This window comes from Cebidichthys violaceus, unplaced genomic scaffold, assembly GCF_023349555.1.
Source record: "Cebidichthys violaceus isolate CVI_PGR_0920_01 unplaced genomic scaffold, fCebVio1.0.p SCAF_3, whole genome shotgun sequence".
NCBI classification, from domain to species: Eukaryota; Metazoa; Chordata; class Actinopteri; order Perciformes; family Stichaeidae; genus Cebidichthys; species Cebidichthys violaceus.
Window position 1 is genome coordinate 11881315 of NW_027176483.1, and position 18559 is coordinate 11899873.

The 18559-nt window shown below is 39.4% G+C and overlaps 1 protein-coding gene across 2 annotated transcripts in view; it reads left to right on the forward strand.

The window, feature by feature from the left end:
- The window catches only part of LOC137881191 (voltage-dependent calcium channel subunit alpha-2/delta-1), a 59856-nt gene that overhangs the window by 5464 nt on the left and 35833 nt on the right, over positions 1 to 18559 (forward strand). For both annotated transcript variants that reach the window (XM_068722993.1, XM_068722992.1), the window contains exons 2-6: positions 1075 to 1156; positions 1391 to 1507; positions 16628 to 16687; positions 17372 to 17407; positions 18285 to 18414. In XM_068722993.1, coding sequence (XP_068579094.1) covers positions 1075 to 1156; positions 1391 to 1507; positions 16628 to 16687; positions 17372 to 17407; positions 18285 to 18414 — 425 coding nt within the window. The remainder of the gene's footprint in view (positions 1 to 1074; positions 1157 to 1390; positions 1508 to 16627; positions 16688 to 17371; positions 17408 to 18284; positions 18415 to 18559) is intronic.

Sequence of the window (18559 nt, forward strand, 5' to 3'; positions counted from 1 at the left end):
ATTTTCTGGCTTGTGGATCTTCTCTACCTTTCTCTCTTTGTGTTCATTGTATCACCTCCCTCATCTGTATTGTCAGCATTGATGTTTTGCACACAAACTTGCATGACACTCATCACATTACTGCAATGGCACTTTTTGAGAAATATTTTCTGGGTGTGAGTATGATGTATCTCTTTGCCATTGGGGAGGATCGCAACGGAGTCTGTGTTAGCATGGCAATGTGAATGCATGGCAATGAGAGCATCTGTATCCCATGCCAACCTGTTAACATTCTCATACAATATGAATGGCTTTGTCTCAGTGTGCCTGTGTGTGTGTGTTCATGCATGGCAGTGTATATGGTGAATTAATGCATCCACATGCACACAAGTATTTTGTTCCTGCAAGCCTCTCAAACCAGATGCGCCTCTATGTGTCCGATAATTATAACAAGTCACTGTGTCACTTAATGCATAATGTCTTGGGTCTTTGACATTCTTCTCTCGTCTATCTCTATCCACAGCCGCTGTGGAGGCAGGATGCACCAAGTGATTTACTATGTCAGTATATTATAACACCTGCTGTGAGCTTATTGTGGGTTGACAAAATGATTGGAGGTGGATGAGAGGACGGTATAATCCAGTGTGTGGCACTAGCAAGCTGGACCTGATTTCCCCAGAGCTCTTATAAAGACAAGCACGTCGGTCCTGGCCACCTCCCACCTCTCGCCTGTCCACTCAAATCAGTGTCATCAGTCACAACATTGGCTGACACTTATCTGATTGGTCGACATCATTTGGAATTCTCAGAAAGTACTTGTATTGGTTGACACCAAATGGCACGTGTTTGATTAGATGGCATTGTATTTGCTTCCAGAGATTTGATTGGTTGACATTTTTGCTTGACCTATCAGAGTGATTCTCTTTGGCCATGTTTGATTTTACGCGTCCAGGTGGTCTTGTTAGATGATAAATGTAAGACAACTTGATTGTTGACAGTTTAATTGCACTTGGAAATGTTTGTGATCTCTCTTCTAAACTGGTTACATCTGAGATGTGATTAAGATTGGTTGTGTGCTTTTGCCTTGTCCCATAGGATTAAAGAATGGGTTGAACAGATGCAGAAAGAGCTTGTAACCCTGGCAGACTCGGCCACAGCCGGGAAAAGCCTCACTCAGGTACAAACAACACATTTGTTTACTGCTATATTAATGCTCTGAATTTAGCCTCTTTAACACTGCTATGTGTTAACATACATTAATTGATCAAAGAAGATGCACTATTTCTTGTTTATATGTTATAGTCTCATTTTTGTTGAATAAAACAAATACATTTTTAAAAACATGACAATTTGTTAAATCATCAATTATGTGTGTGATTTTACACATTTACTACTCACTCTTTCTGTCTAGATTTTTCTGAGAAACCAACACCTGTACACTGTGGAGCAAAACGACGCAGAGGAGCTGGTGGCAAGAGCAGCCAGGAAAATTGAACAGCTGCTGCGGAAGAGGTCTGCTGCCTTGGAGGTACGATTCACTCCACTTAGAGGAACCAACTGTCAGTTTGCAATTTTACTTTGTTTTTAAAGCTGTACAGAATGATAGCTCCATTAACCAGGGCTACGAAAATAAGTTTTCCGTCTGCTTCTTGTCAAGACATCGTAGACTTGAATAAGTATATTCAATAGCCAAAGTGTATGTGGTGAATCATGTGTTTAGTCCACTATTTGTTTCAACTATTGGGGACTGTGTTAATTTTATCAATATGTATTAAAAAGCAGCCGAGAAAGAAAACCAAACATTAAAGATGCAATGTATTACTCTACGTTTTTTGAACATGGTAACATTTGTGACATTAAATCAAATCAAATTGAATTATATAATAACTTTACATAGCAAATTCTTATTAAAATTAACAAGTTGAGTGCATTTAGTTTACATGTGAATTTTGGTGGAGCAAGGGTACACCTACCAGACTCCTGGACAGATAGGATAGGGCAAACTAAGAAAAGAGATATATATGTTCAAACTATCTAATGGAAATGTGCATGGACAGACCTGGATTGAACCCACAACACTGCCTGAGGGCTTCAGCTGCAGAAGTACCACAGTACCACATGTCTGACAGTGTAGTGTTGGTGTGATGATATGATGGGAGGCAGATAGTAATCCTGAAATCTAGTCAAAGTATTAAAGTATTTCTTATTTTTTTACCATGCACATCAAAGGCAAATGTACCACATCTTTGTACTAATCATTGCTGTATTCAAATACTAAATGTTGAGTTGAATATCTGTTGCATATCTAATGATCTTTGACACTCCTACATTCAAAAAGGCAGGGGATAAATTACACATTATCCCCCTATAGGCCATAGTTATACATAAAAAATAATTATATTTGAAATTATGTAGACAATACATTTAGATTTAAAATATTGTGATTATACATTTTCGCATAAAGCATTCCGTTGCAGTTACACCACCATCTGCTATCTATTTAGTCAATTATTTATCTGGCTTAGGTCTCACACTAGTTTTCCAAGTGTGATTGCTTTGGGTTTGGTTGAAATTATCTGCTAAATGAAGGAAGTCAAATTCAAAACATTTTAATGATCATTTGGCAACAGGATCCCTGGCCCTTCTCCATATCTGAAGGCTTCTTTTGAGGGAAACAAAAATTAGGAAGAAATCAGTCAACAACCTTCTCAATTCTGGAGGCCATTACTTTGTAACAAGCTATTATCTGAATGTTGTGATTATTTTGTAAAAGCACACTAACATTTCAGTGGTGAGGTAGTCTCTTGTGGTATTTTACGGATGATATATTATAGTTTGTATATGCTATAACAGCAGGGGGTGAAGCATGCAAACATTAGAATAAAGAGCAAGGACTGAGATCTTTCTGCAGTATCCAATGTGATAATGAGAGCTTTGACCCTGGGGATGTTCCCTTTTTCTCTCCCTCTCTTCAACCATTTTTTACTTAGAAATGGGTCAGAGATTCTCATCTATATACGGAGTTTTAACTTTTTTTTTTACATTCAGAGTTCCCAGCACCCCTTACTCTGCCTTTATAAGGCATCACCATTGTTGTCTTATTAGTAATGGAGAGAGAGTATTTATGAATGTCCATAAACACAACTCCTGCCAAGTGTCTGTCTTGTGTATGTTAAGTAAACACCCTGGTGTTCTTATCATTTTTCCGAGTACTGGTGCCATAAGATGCGTAAACAGTTATAGAAGAGAGATGATTGTGAGGGTTGTGTGTGTGTGTATTTCTGTGTGTGAGCATGTGTTTTTGTGTGTTAAGGGTCGGTGGTGGGTGGGGGGGTCAGCTAGCCTGATTCTGACAGACCATCCAACCTCCGGACATCGATCATTCTCACATTTTATTGCGTCATTGTGTGTCATCCTCACCTACGTGTAACCTCAAGGCACACTATATTGAATTTTCTGTCCTGAGATGTATGGATGGGGAGATAAATGGAAGAAGGGATGATGTGAAAGAAGGGCAAATACATGAACTTGATGGATACATGGAGTGGCGACAGAAAGAACGAACAGTCTAGTTTAGGGGTCTTTTTAAGACTTCTCGGGTGCAACGCATAGCAGTGTCACTAAACACCATCAAACTCAAACTTGGCTGTTTAACAGACAGAATACAGGAAGATAATCTTCATTCCAGTTGGGAGATCTTTTCTTGTTGGGTGTCTTTGATATGTTGGGAGTGACTCTTAATTTCAATATAATTGATAAATCAAGGCACTTGAGTCACTTTCCCTCAGTTGTCAACTTTCAAACTTGTATCCTCCCTTTGCCTTTCCATTTTTCTCCCTCTCTCTCTCACCCTCATGTCTTTCTGTCTCTAATCTCTAACTCTGCATGATGGATGACCTATGAAGGGCCACAGTTTACCTAGCAACAGGTGTGTGAAACAACTGTGCACGTTATGTGTGTCTACTCATGCTTCCATAAATAAGTGTGTGACAGTGTAACATGCATTATTAATGAGTACTTGGCTGCACGCTGTTAGGAGAGATTGCTTTATCAAAGGTTTTACAATGTACACTGGAGCTTCATCTCAACAGGAAACACTCACACACAGACACTCACACACCTACTGGGATGTAACGCATAGTGGCTATAGTGGCTCGAGCCAATTCCCATTTTCCCTCTCTGACTTGCCTTTTCTGACTAAATAATCATAATCACCAGCTGTCACTTGTGGCATATTGTGGCTTTATGCTAAGGACCGTAATGATAAGTAGGGTGGCCCAAAAATGTTTCAAATATCTCCATTATTTCACCTATTAACTTAATTTACATATGCATTAATTTTTATTGTAGGCCACACGTGGTACTGTATATATATATGCTTAGCTACTTTACCTTCCTGTCGTGAAGTCCATTGAGTGTCCTCTTAGATCAGTCACTCTTACATCTGTCAACACAGAGCACTCACTCTACATTTCCAGAGGCACCTAGTTTCCATTATTAAAGAAACAGGTCATGTCAGTAGGGGATGACAACATACAAACTCCTACACCCATACACATTAACTCAGAAACGTTTACTTTCCCTAAACAAGTATGGAGCTGTGCAGAAGTCATTTGAAAGCTTACTTCTACAACTTAAAGTTGTGGAAGGCAGTTTATTTTTGGCGTCACTTTCAGAAAATGATAATTCAAGTAGTCTGAGAGAAAACTAGACTTCTGCATGTTGGCTCTCTTTTTAAGCTTTAGAAAATCTAGCTTGTGAAGGGAGACTTTGGCCAATTACAGGTAATTTCAGCGAGAAGGCATTCCTATTGGCTGTTCTACAAATGCAGATGCATTTTCATGTCCCTTCAGATATTGAAAACCTGATTCAACAGCGGAATATCCTGCAGGGAAAGTTACTATTCCAGCATTGGCAATAGCTGCATGGCTTACACTGCAAAAGGAAGACAGACTTATAAAAAAAGAGAGCTTCACAATATTGGTGAAGCGTTTCACAGATGAAGAGTAAATGTTTAGCCTTCTGCTAACCGTAGCTGGCTTTGCCAGTTCACGGCTATAGTTGGTAGAATTTTAAACTATTAGCAACATTTTCTCTCCATCTCTGAAGTGCTTCACCAATATTGTGAAGCTCTCTCCTTGAATCACAGTATGTCATCTAGAATTGATTACAGGCGAGAGAGAGAGAGAGAGGGAGGGAGAGAGAGAGAGAGAGAGAGAGAGAGAGAGAGAGAGAGAGAGAGAGAGAGAGAGAGAGAGAGATGACCCTGAAAAGGTTTGTCAAAAGCAGTTGACCACATAGTGAAAGAGTGTGATGTGCTGGAGGCTAGATCCAATTTCTACAACACATCTCTCCCTCCCCCATCAACAGACTGTTCTCTCTTGGTCTTGCTGTCTATGTACACTGTAATTAAACACTTAATTATTGATGCTTCAGAACTGTTATGGCAAAAGGCGAACTGATAAAACACTGAAGACAGAAATCCACGCATGTTCACACACCAAGGTATTCACAGGTCCACAGTCCTCCTCGCTCTCTTGCTAACAACCAGTAGCCACGTCTGGTTTATCCTTCTTTTTTTAACAATCTGCATGAAGTGAGTGTATGTGTATGTGTGTCTGTCTTCCTGTGTGTACAGTAGTGTGTGTGTGTGTCTGTGCAATTTCCTCTAATCTCCTGGGGTGAAGGGCTCTGTCCAGTGACTAATGAGACAGTCTACAACATTACTTAGAGTAATACCTCAACCAGCAGCACTAACACTTACAGAACCCAGGTGGCCCAGTACTGTGTGTGTGTGTGTGTATGTGTATGTGTGTGTGTGTGTGTGTGTGTGTGTGTGTGTGTGTGTGTAAAAAGAAAAATAGTAGAAAAACACAATAACCATAAGTTCATAAAAACTCATCTCCGTCTGTGATGTCAGAGACTCTTATCATCATATTTGCTTTTAAACATAAAACAAGAGTTGCAAATCAATTTGAAGTGCAAAGAAATAATATAAAAACTATATACTATAGATTATCTTTTAGGATGAATTTAATAATCATTTCGGATAAAAGATTGATTTTAGTTTTAAAACCTCAGAGTTCACAGCGAGGTCACAAAGTGTTCACAATAAACTGTAAAGAAACCTTTAAATACACTTATGATATATTGATCAGCGTTGTTTACGTCATAACTTAAGTTAAAAATACAGTTATATGATTCTGATAACAGATATTCAGCCGGTGTTCCCCCTAAACCTAACCTATCTACGTCATGTTTTTTTCTCTTTTTTTATGTTTGTTAAATTCTCAGTAGCGATAACTAAATGATATGCTTATTATACATATTCCAAACAAAAGAGGCAGCAGAAAGAGAAGGAAGAGAGGCCACACAAACGCCGGCTGCCTGGTTCTTGTGTTAAAAATGTCCGCTTAATAATAAAAAAAAACCTGCGTTAATGCGCGATAAAATAATTGTCGGTGTTAATTAATTAATGTGTTAACGTGATAATAACTCGTTAACTTGCCCAGCCCTAATATAAATACTTTCTGTCTGTGTGACATAAACATACGTTTAATACTTCCTGTCTGTGTGACACATGATCATATGTTTAATACTTGGCGTGTCAGGCAGCACGTTGTCTGTTACGTCGGGGGGGTTGCCCCGTCATGCGCAGGGTTATTGTCCGGACAATTGAATCCGTTCGGGCTGTTGTTTCCCAGCTAAGCTAGCTAGCTTAGCCCCCCTGAAGACACGTGTGGTGCCACAGCCACAGCTGTTTTTTGTTATTGTTTCAGGTTCAGAGGTCAAAAAGCCTGTTGTCTGTTACGTGAGCGCAGTCCACCGAAAACATTATATTTCCCACAATTTAAGCATCTGCATTTTTCAAATGAACTAGTATTATTCAAACGTATTGTTCGGTTCATAAGCCTAGTACCGAACGGTTTAATACGAATGCGTGTATTGTTACCCCCCTAGAAACAAATAATAACCGTAGCTGATAATGAGGTTGTTAGGAGGTGGTTCAACTGTAGTAGGACAGCACTGAAGGCCCAGGTATAAAACACACGGCCGCCCGCCACTGAGATATATAATATATATATATATATTTCACATGACGTTCTCCATAAAGAGAAAAGTGGTCAGTGTCTTTAGTGACACCAGAGTCTTTAACCAAGAATAAATAGACTCTTATAGGTTCATTCTTCCCACGGGCAGTTAAAAACCAGTATGTCTCAAATGTTCAGAGACCGTGACAATTATTTTGTGTGTGTGTTTGTGTGTGTGTGTGTGTGTGTGTGTGTGCATGTGTGTGCCATTACTGGCATGTAAGGTACTTTCATCATTGAAAAACAGTGGAATGATGGGCTTCTGTAAAGCTGTCGTTTGTGAACTAAAGGAACATTTGACTCATCTGCATCTGCATATTCAAAATAGATATGAAGTGATTACTATTATTAAATGATGCCAGACTTTAGTAATGATATCTATAGTTGCCTGCGAATTTGTACATTTTCAGTTCTCTTTGTGGTTACTTTTGAATTCAGTCAGTTACAGTTGCCTCGATAATGATTCATTTTCACTGCATGATAAATATTTTAAAATGTCCATTGAAATTCTCAACAGCAGAATCTACTTCTCTGCTCTTGATAAAAATCAAGGGGAGCACGATTTAACATTGCACTGGTACATTTTGAAGCCTGAACAAGGCCCCAATGCCTCACTTGTCCAGCCTCAACCCTCAACATCAAGGCTTTTGCTGCTGTTTGTTGTTCAGCTACATGTTCTTTAATAGTATACACAACATTTCTCAATTTCCACACTATTCAGAAGAGGTCAGTATGCCTGGCATACATGATTCTGTCATTATTACTTTCCCTATCCCTTTTGATATTGTCATATTCAGTAATCAGGTGAGGTCTCAACATTCACATTCATTGCAACAGATATATGATCTGTAATAATAATATTAATAATAATTAATAGATCTCAATGGTATATAGCATTTGCATCAGGCGTACAGATACAGTGATAAAGCCATGATATTGTGGAACACCTAACTAACACCATTTTACTGGATAGGGTGACATCATTAGCGCTATAAAATTGCTTAAAATGTCTGAGATAAAAAAATATTGTCTGAAATATCTACATTGAAATCCCCAATTACATTAAACATATTTGTGTTATTCTCCTTAATGGATGACTCAATACAAGTTAGTCTGTTAAATCCCCTACTGTTACAGTTCATCTCAATTAAATCTTACAACATTAACAATTTGATCATATTTAATTTTCTGAAATATTTTCTCTCCTCAGCCTCGTTAGACATTTTCTGTTGAGAGTTCAGACTTACCGGATCTTGCTTTGCAAATTATGTACTGTCATAGTTACCAAAAAGCTATTCAAAGGCAAAGCAATCTGTTTTATCACCAACACTGTGCCTTACATGAATGTGACATGACAAATCCAGACTCATATTGTTTTTTTTATATCCAGTAGTATTATCACAATAATAGTCTATTTTACTCTTTGTACCACCCTGGAATGCAAGGCAATACAAGGCAAGGCAAGTTTATTTGTATAGCACATTTCAACAACAAGGCAATTCAAAGTGCTTCACATAAAACCATTAAAAGCATCAAAACATAATGCAAAAGAAAAGGAGATTTAAAAACAATTAAGAACATTGATTGAAACGTTAAAAACAGACATTAAATCACTAAAAAGCAGTGTAAGAAATAAAATACAGTAATAGTATAATGCAGAAATTGATTAATATGGTTCAATTAAACGCTGCTTCTCCATGTTTAGTTCTGACTCTGGGAACAGAAAGTAGACCGGTCCCAGACGACCTAAGGGGTCGGGATGGTTCATAGGGTAGCAGCAGATCAGAGATGTATTTTGGCCCTAAACCATTCAGTGCTTTATAAACCAACAGCAGGATCTTTAAAGGAGAATATGGTCAAATATAACCGGCTCCGAGCAACTTTGCAAACACTTTCAAAAAACAAACGTGTTTTGGCAACTCTTCTAATTACTTCATATTAGAAATGTATATTGTAAACAAGATGCAGTAATTGTTTCTTTTCAAATTGTAACCATATAAAACTATATTCTCTAATTGATCTATCTTTTTAGTGTTCTCATCTTCAAAATTCCTTATGTAATGCAGTTCAGTTCAGTTATCCAGTTCTCTTCCGTTTTATTTGTGCATGTGTTTAACAGTCTTTGGGACCCAGGTGTTGGACCATATTTGTATTAATATGGTGCCTGCTGTCACAATGTTATAATAATGAGCACAAGATGTGATATTATGATGTTTTCATGTGTGTGTCTGTGTGTATGTGTGTGTGCGTAACGCAGTAATGAACAGAGGCTATGATACGATCAGAGATATTCCAGTCTCCAGAGCAGATGTTACTCAACCTCCCATCTCCGCTCTGCGCTGATCATATTAAACAGTCAAGAGGTGTCTGCATGTGTTTGCATTCGTGTTTGTGTGTGTGTGTGTGTGTGTGTGTGTGTGTGTGTGTGTGTGTGTGTGTGTGTGTGTGTGTGTGTGTGTGTGTCTGTGTGATAGACAGAGAGAGAGAGAGAGAGAGAGAGGGGGAAAGAGAGAGAAAACGAGAGAGAGAGAGAGAGAGAGAGAGAGAGAGAGAGAGAGAGAGAGAGAGAGAGAGAGAGAGAGAGAGAAAACGAGAGAGAGAGAGAGAGAGAGAGGGAGCAGTGCAGATGGGGAATTCTAACTAGACTTATGGCCAAGGGACAAGTGTCTTATAGATACATTGAGAAGAAATCCAAGCTGCGTTGGTGGATGACAACATGCTCGTGGTAACATTTGAATACTTGATTTGGAGACAGACACAACCTTTCACTGTCAAGACATGCAGTTGTTTCATATCTAATAATAATAATTAATAATAATCAACAATTCAATTTGATCTGTGCTATATTTCATAATTATTATTGTGAGTAATAAGTACAGTAATCAAGATGTGACGAGATTAGTGGTCTCTCTCTTTCACCAGTTTGAGATTGTTAGTCTCTTGACACTGTTACCACTAAATTTCCATCATGCCTTTCCACATGTGTTTGTTTTTGACCTTTGGCTCATAGGAAATTGCAGCAATTTAGATTTTACCAGTCTCACTTCCGTAATAAATTTGTCTCGATACCACTTTCTGAAAGGGCATCCAGTGTAAAGGAGTTATACATTGTAACCAGACTGCATAAAATATGGACATAGTCTCCGTGACATCACCAATAGTTTTCTGAAGAGCCGCTGTAAAGCTCATAGTGGGTTGCTATCTTGGCAATGACACAGCGTAACTCACAGCTAATCAAAATAATCCGTTAGTAAAACAAGGTATTAACCACTGATGAATCCATTAGTTACACTTATAAAGCCTTTATAAAGAATGCTGTCTTAATAAGTGGTCCCTTTCTTGTTTTCCCTGTTGAATTAGAAGATTATCAATATTCAGCAGAAATCCAGCAGATTTCCTGTGAAATCTGATCTGGTGGGACACAATGTATATTTTCTAAAGTGGACAGTAGAGATGCACATCTTTGAGATAAGAGCAAAAGAGCCAAAGAGAGAAATAAGACTGGAAGCAACTGTAGATTTACTGTTCCCTTCGGAGGGTTTGGCCTCTGAGAGAAGTCATGTGAAGCAGCACGGCTCTTTCTCTCTGTCTCACACTCCCTCTTTCCCTTTACTCATTTACCCTAATGTTTTCTGTCTCTCTCCAGTCTACTGTATCTTTCCTGTGTCCAGCTCTTGGCCTTTTGTCACTGTTCTCTGTCAAACTGGAATAGGAAATCAACCTTTCCTTATCTCTTCTGACCTCTGTCTCTCTTTATCATGCTCACTCCTTTCTCATATGTCTTCCGTTTCCCTCCAACTGTCCCTTTTACTACTTTGTGCTCTTTTATATCACTCTCTCTTACCCTTCCTCCAGTCTCGTCTGTTCCTCCATTTGACTTTGTCTGTACATCTCCCTTATTTTCCATTTCCTGTTCCACCAAAATCTCCTCTTTTATTATCTCCCACTTTTCTCTCATTACTCCTTACACACACACACCTTTTCCCAGGAAACAAGCTAATGTGTTGCTGGGTAAGCCCCCATCCTTCTTTACTGAACAACCCCCACCTACCCTTGTATATATCTCTCTTTATCATCCCACTGTTCATTCGCATGAGCTAAATTTTAATGAGAAGTACGAACACTGTGATCATGCTGAGTCAGAGTATTATTTTTCTCTCTTTGGACTGGACTTTCCATTAATCAATCTACTCATAATTTATGTCTTTTTCTCTTCTATTTTCCGACTCCTCTCTTTTCTGCTTCTCATACTGACCCTTCACATCTCCCACATTGGTTACTTTCTTGTCATCACTTTGAGTTGGGACTCATTATGGCGAATAGATAACCAGCGTTCATGAATGTGGACACGTTGTCAGAAACGGGGATGGAAAAGACGAGACTGGATGTGGGTGTTAATGATCTTTTAGACCGTTACTACTCTTTTGGGTATTGCTTTGTTGTCTGGGGAGAAGGCAGTGTGCTCTGAATGGCCCATTGATTTCAGGCGTGTGGAGACTTAAGACACACATGCACACAATCACACGCACGCACATACACACACACACACACACACACACACACACACACACACACACACACACACACAGGGAGTCTGGGAGGCTCTGTGAGGTTTAGCAGAGCCTGTCTCATCTTCCCTGTCTATCCTTTAAGCTGTGTTCTGCTTTCTCACTAAATGCATGGTGGGCAGCTGGGCTGCCCTGGCAGAATGACAACTAAGACTGGTGAGAGCAGGGCAGAAGTATCTCTCTGTGGGGCAAGCAGGTACAAGCCCGATACCATCCAACACTGAGGCCAACTCTGACTGTTTCTATGCTCTCTAAGGCTGTAGTGTAATGATCTCATGCATCAATGTGCATGAACAACGGAAGGTGCATGAAATGAGAAATATTATATTATGTGCCCTATTTGGCTGTTGGGATATTGATAGACACAGTTGTTGCGGTCATCATTAGGCCATTCTCATGTTCAACTGGGAGTAAGATATAACCAATATGTATCAGCAATTTTTGCCTCCTCGTGTAAGATTTCATGATTTTCATTAAATTCCTTTTCCTCTTTGCTCCTTTTTCTCACTGAAGCACCTCATTCCTTAAACCGCTCCACTACCCTGCGCCCATAGATCCAATTCCCAGTCTCTCCTCTCCTTCCCCCATTAAAGCTGCAGGGGAGCGGTGGCTCTCCTCAGGTCTCCAGTGGTCATCCAGTGACAGAGTGGACTCATTATAGTGTGGAGCTGGGATATCTATACCACAATAAGTGAGAGGGAGACTAATGAGCGATTAGATCACGCTACGGGGAGTGTGTTAACGCTGCCATTAACTAAACAGTTGTAGTGCTGAATTTGTATTTTTCAAATGAGAAACGCTTTCTTCTAATCAATTGGCAGAGGCGACAATTCGCAGGGTCTCTGTACCGAACAGTTATGCCAGTTTAGAGAGGCTAGCTTTCACTATGGGAGTGGTCTCATCAAATCAAGGTTATGTAGTTTAGAGTGGATTTGATTGTGGCTTTGCTTTCTTTGGGTAGCCTAATAACCTCTCCCTGTATACATGTTTGACAAAGAGAGAGATAGAAAGGGATATGGAGAAAGTAGTGAAAAAAGAGAAGGGTAATTAGTTTCTTTCTCCATACACCCCTTCTCCCCCTCCCCCATATCTCCCAGAGGGAAGAGGAGCTTCGTCAAAGCTCTGTCATGAATTTTTAACAACCCTGTCGGTCTGCTCTCTTAGGTGTGTGTATGTGTGTGTGTGTATTTGCATGTGCATGTTTATTTACAGTCAGTGTGTCAGGGATAAGGGTATATTGAAATATCCTGTATTCTCCATTAATGTTAATAAATTGCTAGAGCATGACGCATGATGTATAAAGTATTGACTGTTGCTTATACATGTATGTATCATATCATATACAACATCATGGAGATAACTGTAATCAATATCCATATGATTCACGCACCTCTGTACGTGTGTTTCTGCATACATTTGCAGTGAAAGTATATACATTTAGCAAATTAAACTCATTTTTAAAGATGGTCTAGATTTGTGCATAGTGATGAATCTCAGTTAGCTCAATGGTGTGACATTAACATGATGTGATGCTACATTGACATTAGCTGACATTAATGACAAGGCCCTCTGCATTTGGCCTTTACAGAATGGATATGAACGGCTGCGCCTGCTTTTCCTCAGGTGGCACATTATTATAGTCTTAAATCTTATCCTTCCGTTTTTGTTTGGAATATTGTCACCTTGAATGTATTTGCAGTGTAGGTGTCACTGAATTTAATTATCAATAAGAAACAAAGATGTTCCATGTCGCATTATTGAAGATTCTCTCTGACCAACCAGTGGTCTGCAGTATGTTAACTACTCCTTCAAGCTTGGAACCTCGACTGAGGTGATACTAAAAAAAGTGCCAAGTACTATCCACAACTTTTTCTGATGGAAATGCAAAAAGAACCCTTGAGAGGTGTAACGAACTGAACTGAATTGGAGTGCTTGGTGGAAATGCGTCTTTAGTAGATAACAAGGCACCAAATATATTTTCCTCACGCTATGGCTCCAAGTCCAACATGTTTTTAGACTATTCATAAAATGATTGTACTTTATTGGAGCTATTGATTCAGAGGTAAACCTCTAGCCTGAATCACTGAAGTAGTCTAAACACCATCAATGTCAGGTGAAAGCAAGCGTCATCATTGAGTATTTGATGGACACAACTTATATATCGAAAACATATGATTTAATACTTCATGCAGTGACGAGACTTGCTATTTTTGCACATGATGAACATGGTGCGTAATAACTTTGTGATCACTATTTTGTGTTATTGTGTATGTGTGTATATAGCTGGTGTATATTTAGCCACTGACAGCCAGTGCAGAGGAGGTGGAGACAGGTCTGGAACAGAGCCCAGGACTGGAGGCCAAAGGGATGGGACTGTTGATCAAGAATGGAATCATTGCCGACAGCAGACACATGGCCATCGACACACTTAGTAATAGCACAGAATGACATATACTAAAAGCATCTCATCCAGTCTTTGCTCATGCACAGATCTAACATGGCCTTTGTTATATGTTCTTACTTGCACAGTCAAACAGATGGAGATTCAGCTAGAAATAAAGTTTAACGCCATCAATTCTAAATGCATCAATTCATTAAAAACACATCCCTGAGTGGAGTTTCTGTGAGGCTTTGGTAACTTTGCTGTTAAAAGAAAGTCAGTGTGTCAGACAGGTGGGTTTATTTAAAGACAATGCTTTCCTCCACAGGGCTAGGAGGTCAAAACTCCAGCAACACTTTTATAGAACAACTTCATTGTAAGACAAACCTGTTTTGGCTTGTGGCCGTTTCGGCTTGTGGACTTTATCAGGGTTATCATGAAACACATTACAAACAACCTGTTTTTCCCTTCTCAATGCACCTTGGAAGAAGGTGAAATTGTGCCAGAAACTTTGCTATCTTTCACAGGGTTGTCATTACAGTACATTGTACAACTGGAGGACAGGCCAAGCTCAGGTTTGATCTGGATTAACATTAACAGCCTTGTACAATAGTGTCAGTTTGTTTGTCTCTCTCCCTAGTTTCTGCCTTGGGATCTCACTGTTCTTTTATGGTCAACCCCTTAACTTTTCCAAACTGCAAAAACTCAATTTCTAAGTGAGATAATCTTGTATCTAGCTGTTAATGAACATTGTTAATAAACAAGACTAGTGTACAGTCATGCTAGCAGAGCTGTGAGGCTGAAGCTTTGAGCTAAATTCTGATCTCTGCATGTCAGCATCTTTAACCATGCATACATTTTTGAATTAATACCAAACTCAAAGTACGATAGACACTGAGGGGAATGTCATATATTTGTGCAGGTATTTGGTCATAAACCAAAGTATTGCAAGAAGAGATAAAGGAATGTATGAGCATCTCTAGTTTAGCTGTTAATACTACAGATCTCAGTTTACTAATATTTCTTAAGTGGAAGAAACAAGATCTAGACAGCTGCTTTACATGGGGGTCAAGCAAGAAGGATTGGTCAAATATTACCCCTAGATTAGGAAGGCTGGAGTGGGCAGCAGAGGAAAGTGGACCAATACTCTGCTTGATCGTGGGGACAACTTTTTCTAGTGCAGCAACTAGAACCTCCATCTTATCAGCATCGAGTTGTAAACAATAGCATTGAGACAGTCTAGAAGCCTAGATAACCTAAAAGCCTCACTAGGCTTAAAGAAAAAACTTAAATGGTGTAAGGGTACAGGTTTCCACACAATTTTGTGGTAACATCAACTATTTCAGGATAATAGCAAGGCTGCCAGAAGTAGGTGGTAAGAAGTGGGTAAGGGGCCATTGTACCCCCCAACTTTAAGGTCCTGTCCCGATATGGCATCACGGCTGATGTGATCCCATCAGGAGATGTTTTGATCTTGTTTTAACACTTCTGGTAGCCGGACACCGTGTCTTATTTTAAGAAATATTATCAACTGAAAATCACGTAGTGCACTGGCTGTCAAATGTGCCTGTTTCAAGCATAACAAAGCTTATATCTAAACATGTCTCTTCATTTTTATTGGGCACTTTTGCAGTGAATGCAGTCTTGACATTTCAAAACTCTTTAAAAATGCATGAAATAACAGTTAAATTATTTCACATATCAACTGCAAAATGTTGAAATCAGATCTCTGTCTCCCCCATTTTCTGTGTTTTTGTTTTCTTGTTATTGTTCTCAATTTTGCCCTCATTTCCCTACAAAAGAAAAAATAATGATGGAATCAAACTTTGAAAGATCACGAGGAAAGCCAGTTAAAGCATTGAATGTATTGTGAAATTGGAAGGCAATGTCTAATATGTCTTGATATCACAGTATCCTCTCACAATTGTAAGTGCAAATACCAAACCTGTGATGTTTCAGTTATGAATGAATGCTACCCTGGATCTCTACAGAGCACTTAAGGCAGTCATTTGTTCCCAGAGTGATAAATATGTGCTGTTTAGTATGTGTTTGTCTGTTTTATTGCTTGTACTGTGAAAGAAATGTTCTAGCGCGATAAACGAACTGCTCTTAGTCTTACCACTATTCTCTTTCTCTCTATTGCTGCTAAGTGTGAATGTGTGTCCACTGCACATGTTAGAGAGTTGTGTAGAGCAATGGTGAGGTTAATTCCAATTACATCCCCCTGTTATTTAGTAGTATCCAATTTGATTGACAGCTTCTCAGCTGGTAATCAATTTGAAATTGACTTTATTCATAATTCTGGTGTTTATTTCTCACTCACACAGGCACACACAAACACACTACTCTTTTACAGTACAACCTTTTCATTCTGCCAGTACTACACTGTGGTGTGGCCTTTAGCAGACAGTGCTGCAAGACTGTGACAGCCCTGTGGTGTGAGCTCTGCAAGTGAGATCATAATCACTTATCCGTCTCAGGGATAGTGTCCATCGTGCTTTTTAACATACTCTCTTTTGCTCAGGCTTTCTATAATTAGACTCAGACTGTGGAGGAGGCATACCTTGTGCAGTTTTCAATCTAAATCCCTGTCATATTTCACTCCCCAGAAACTGGCCACAGCTGCTGAGAAATTCCAGACGGAGCATATGTGGAAAGACGAGTTTGAGGTAACAGAAGGACACAAAAATACAGACCTGCACACTTACAGGAATACTTGCAGTACAAGTATATGTACGTTTATGTATGTGTATTATATACTGTATGTGGGTAAAACACAGGGAGATACTCAGACTTTTCATTGTCTGAATAGGTTTAATCTGTTTGCGTCTGTGTGTCGTTAGCAGTGATTACATCTCCATTACTAAATTGGTTTATTGCATATTATACTCCGTGTTATGACTCATTATTCCCTCATTTCAGATGACAGATACTCTGATTTCTAAGAACTACAGCGGCACACAATTATAACGCAGAGTGAAGTGGTGGTCAGGAACAAATACTTGTCACAGAGATGGTTATAGATGTGTCTAAGCTGTGGATTGCCATATTGCCTTCTCAATGGCAGAAGAATGCTTCCCTGGAGCATTGAAAATGGCTGTAGGCACACAGTTACAGATGTAAAAAAAGGAACACTCTACACACTCAGCTTAACTCTTACAGTAATAATTTGTATGGTAGCACAGACTAGTGTCTTCATTAACATAAAACTGGATAATTTACTAATGGAGTTGAGTAAAGAGCTATTTAGAAAGGCATTAGGCATTTCATGATTGTATAAATGTTACGTTTCTTTGTGCAACACCCTAAAGCAGCCACATAGTGATGTTTGTGCTTCTGTGACTTGTTTACAGGGTGATGAAATATCCTACTACAACGCAAAGGACAACGTGAGTGCTTTTTATTTGCTCTCCTTCCATATTAGCCCCTGCAAACACACAGGTCACACTCAGACATGGGCCAGTAATATGGTGTTGCTATCACCCTTTCTCTCTTGTCCTCCCTTTCACCTACTCATCTTCCCTCTTCTCCTCCATCTCCCTTCTCCTATTCACCACAATGGTATCTTATTTTTTCACTCTCGCTTTCTATCATTGCCTCAGCCTTTTACTGCAATCCCTCCCTCTTTTGCCTCCTCTCCAGGCTTTTCTTCCCATGTAGCTTCCTCTCCATCATCCCTCCTCCCACCCTCTCTCAGGTGAAGAGGTTTCTGCCATGTTCCTCCTCTAATTGACAGATGAGATGTATGAGCTGGCTACACTGTTGCTTTATTAGGAAGCAACTCTCACTCCCCCTCCCCCCCTCTTGCTTTTTCTCTCTCCCTCCACCTCACTCCCTCTCTACCCTGCATTCTTTCCTTCATATCTCATCATGCTTTTCTTCATATATCTTCCTGTCTGTACTGCTCTCATTGATGTAAATTGGTGAATACACACTAGGAGTTATAAATCTCCACAAGGGGCATAGACAATCTTGCTGTCTCTCGCTTCTTCGAAGTGAAGATGATAGCAATGCGAGAAAGTAAGATATTAGGAATACAGTCGATGCTATTTATTCTTAAACGAGCTGGGAGGGTGTGAAAAGTGCAGCGATGACATTCTCACATCAGACAGGAGTTGATGAGGAATATAATCAGTCCTGTGCTTTTAAATATACCTACAAACTGTTTTTTCGCATGCAATGATGCTTCAGCAGATAGAATAACAAGGCTTTGTGTGGTGTCTTAAACCCATTACTGTCTGCATCTTGATTTCTGTTTCCCCTCAGCTGGATGCAAATGAGACAGAGGGAAGAAAATATAGGATTCGGCCAGACTTTAAAGAGGACCCATCATTTAAACGTTTGACTGATCACAACCACACGGCTGTCCACATCCCCACTGACATCTATGATGGCTGTGAGTACACACATACACACAAACACACACAAACCACAGTGGTTACCATGGATACAAGTGACAAACCAACCCATTATGACATGTTGTTTACAGATAGTCCCTCTAGCAAATGTGCCCATGGTTAAATGATGAATGAAGTTAAGTG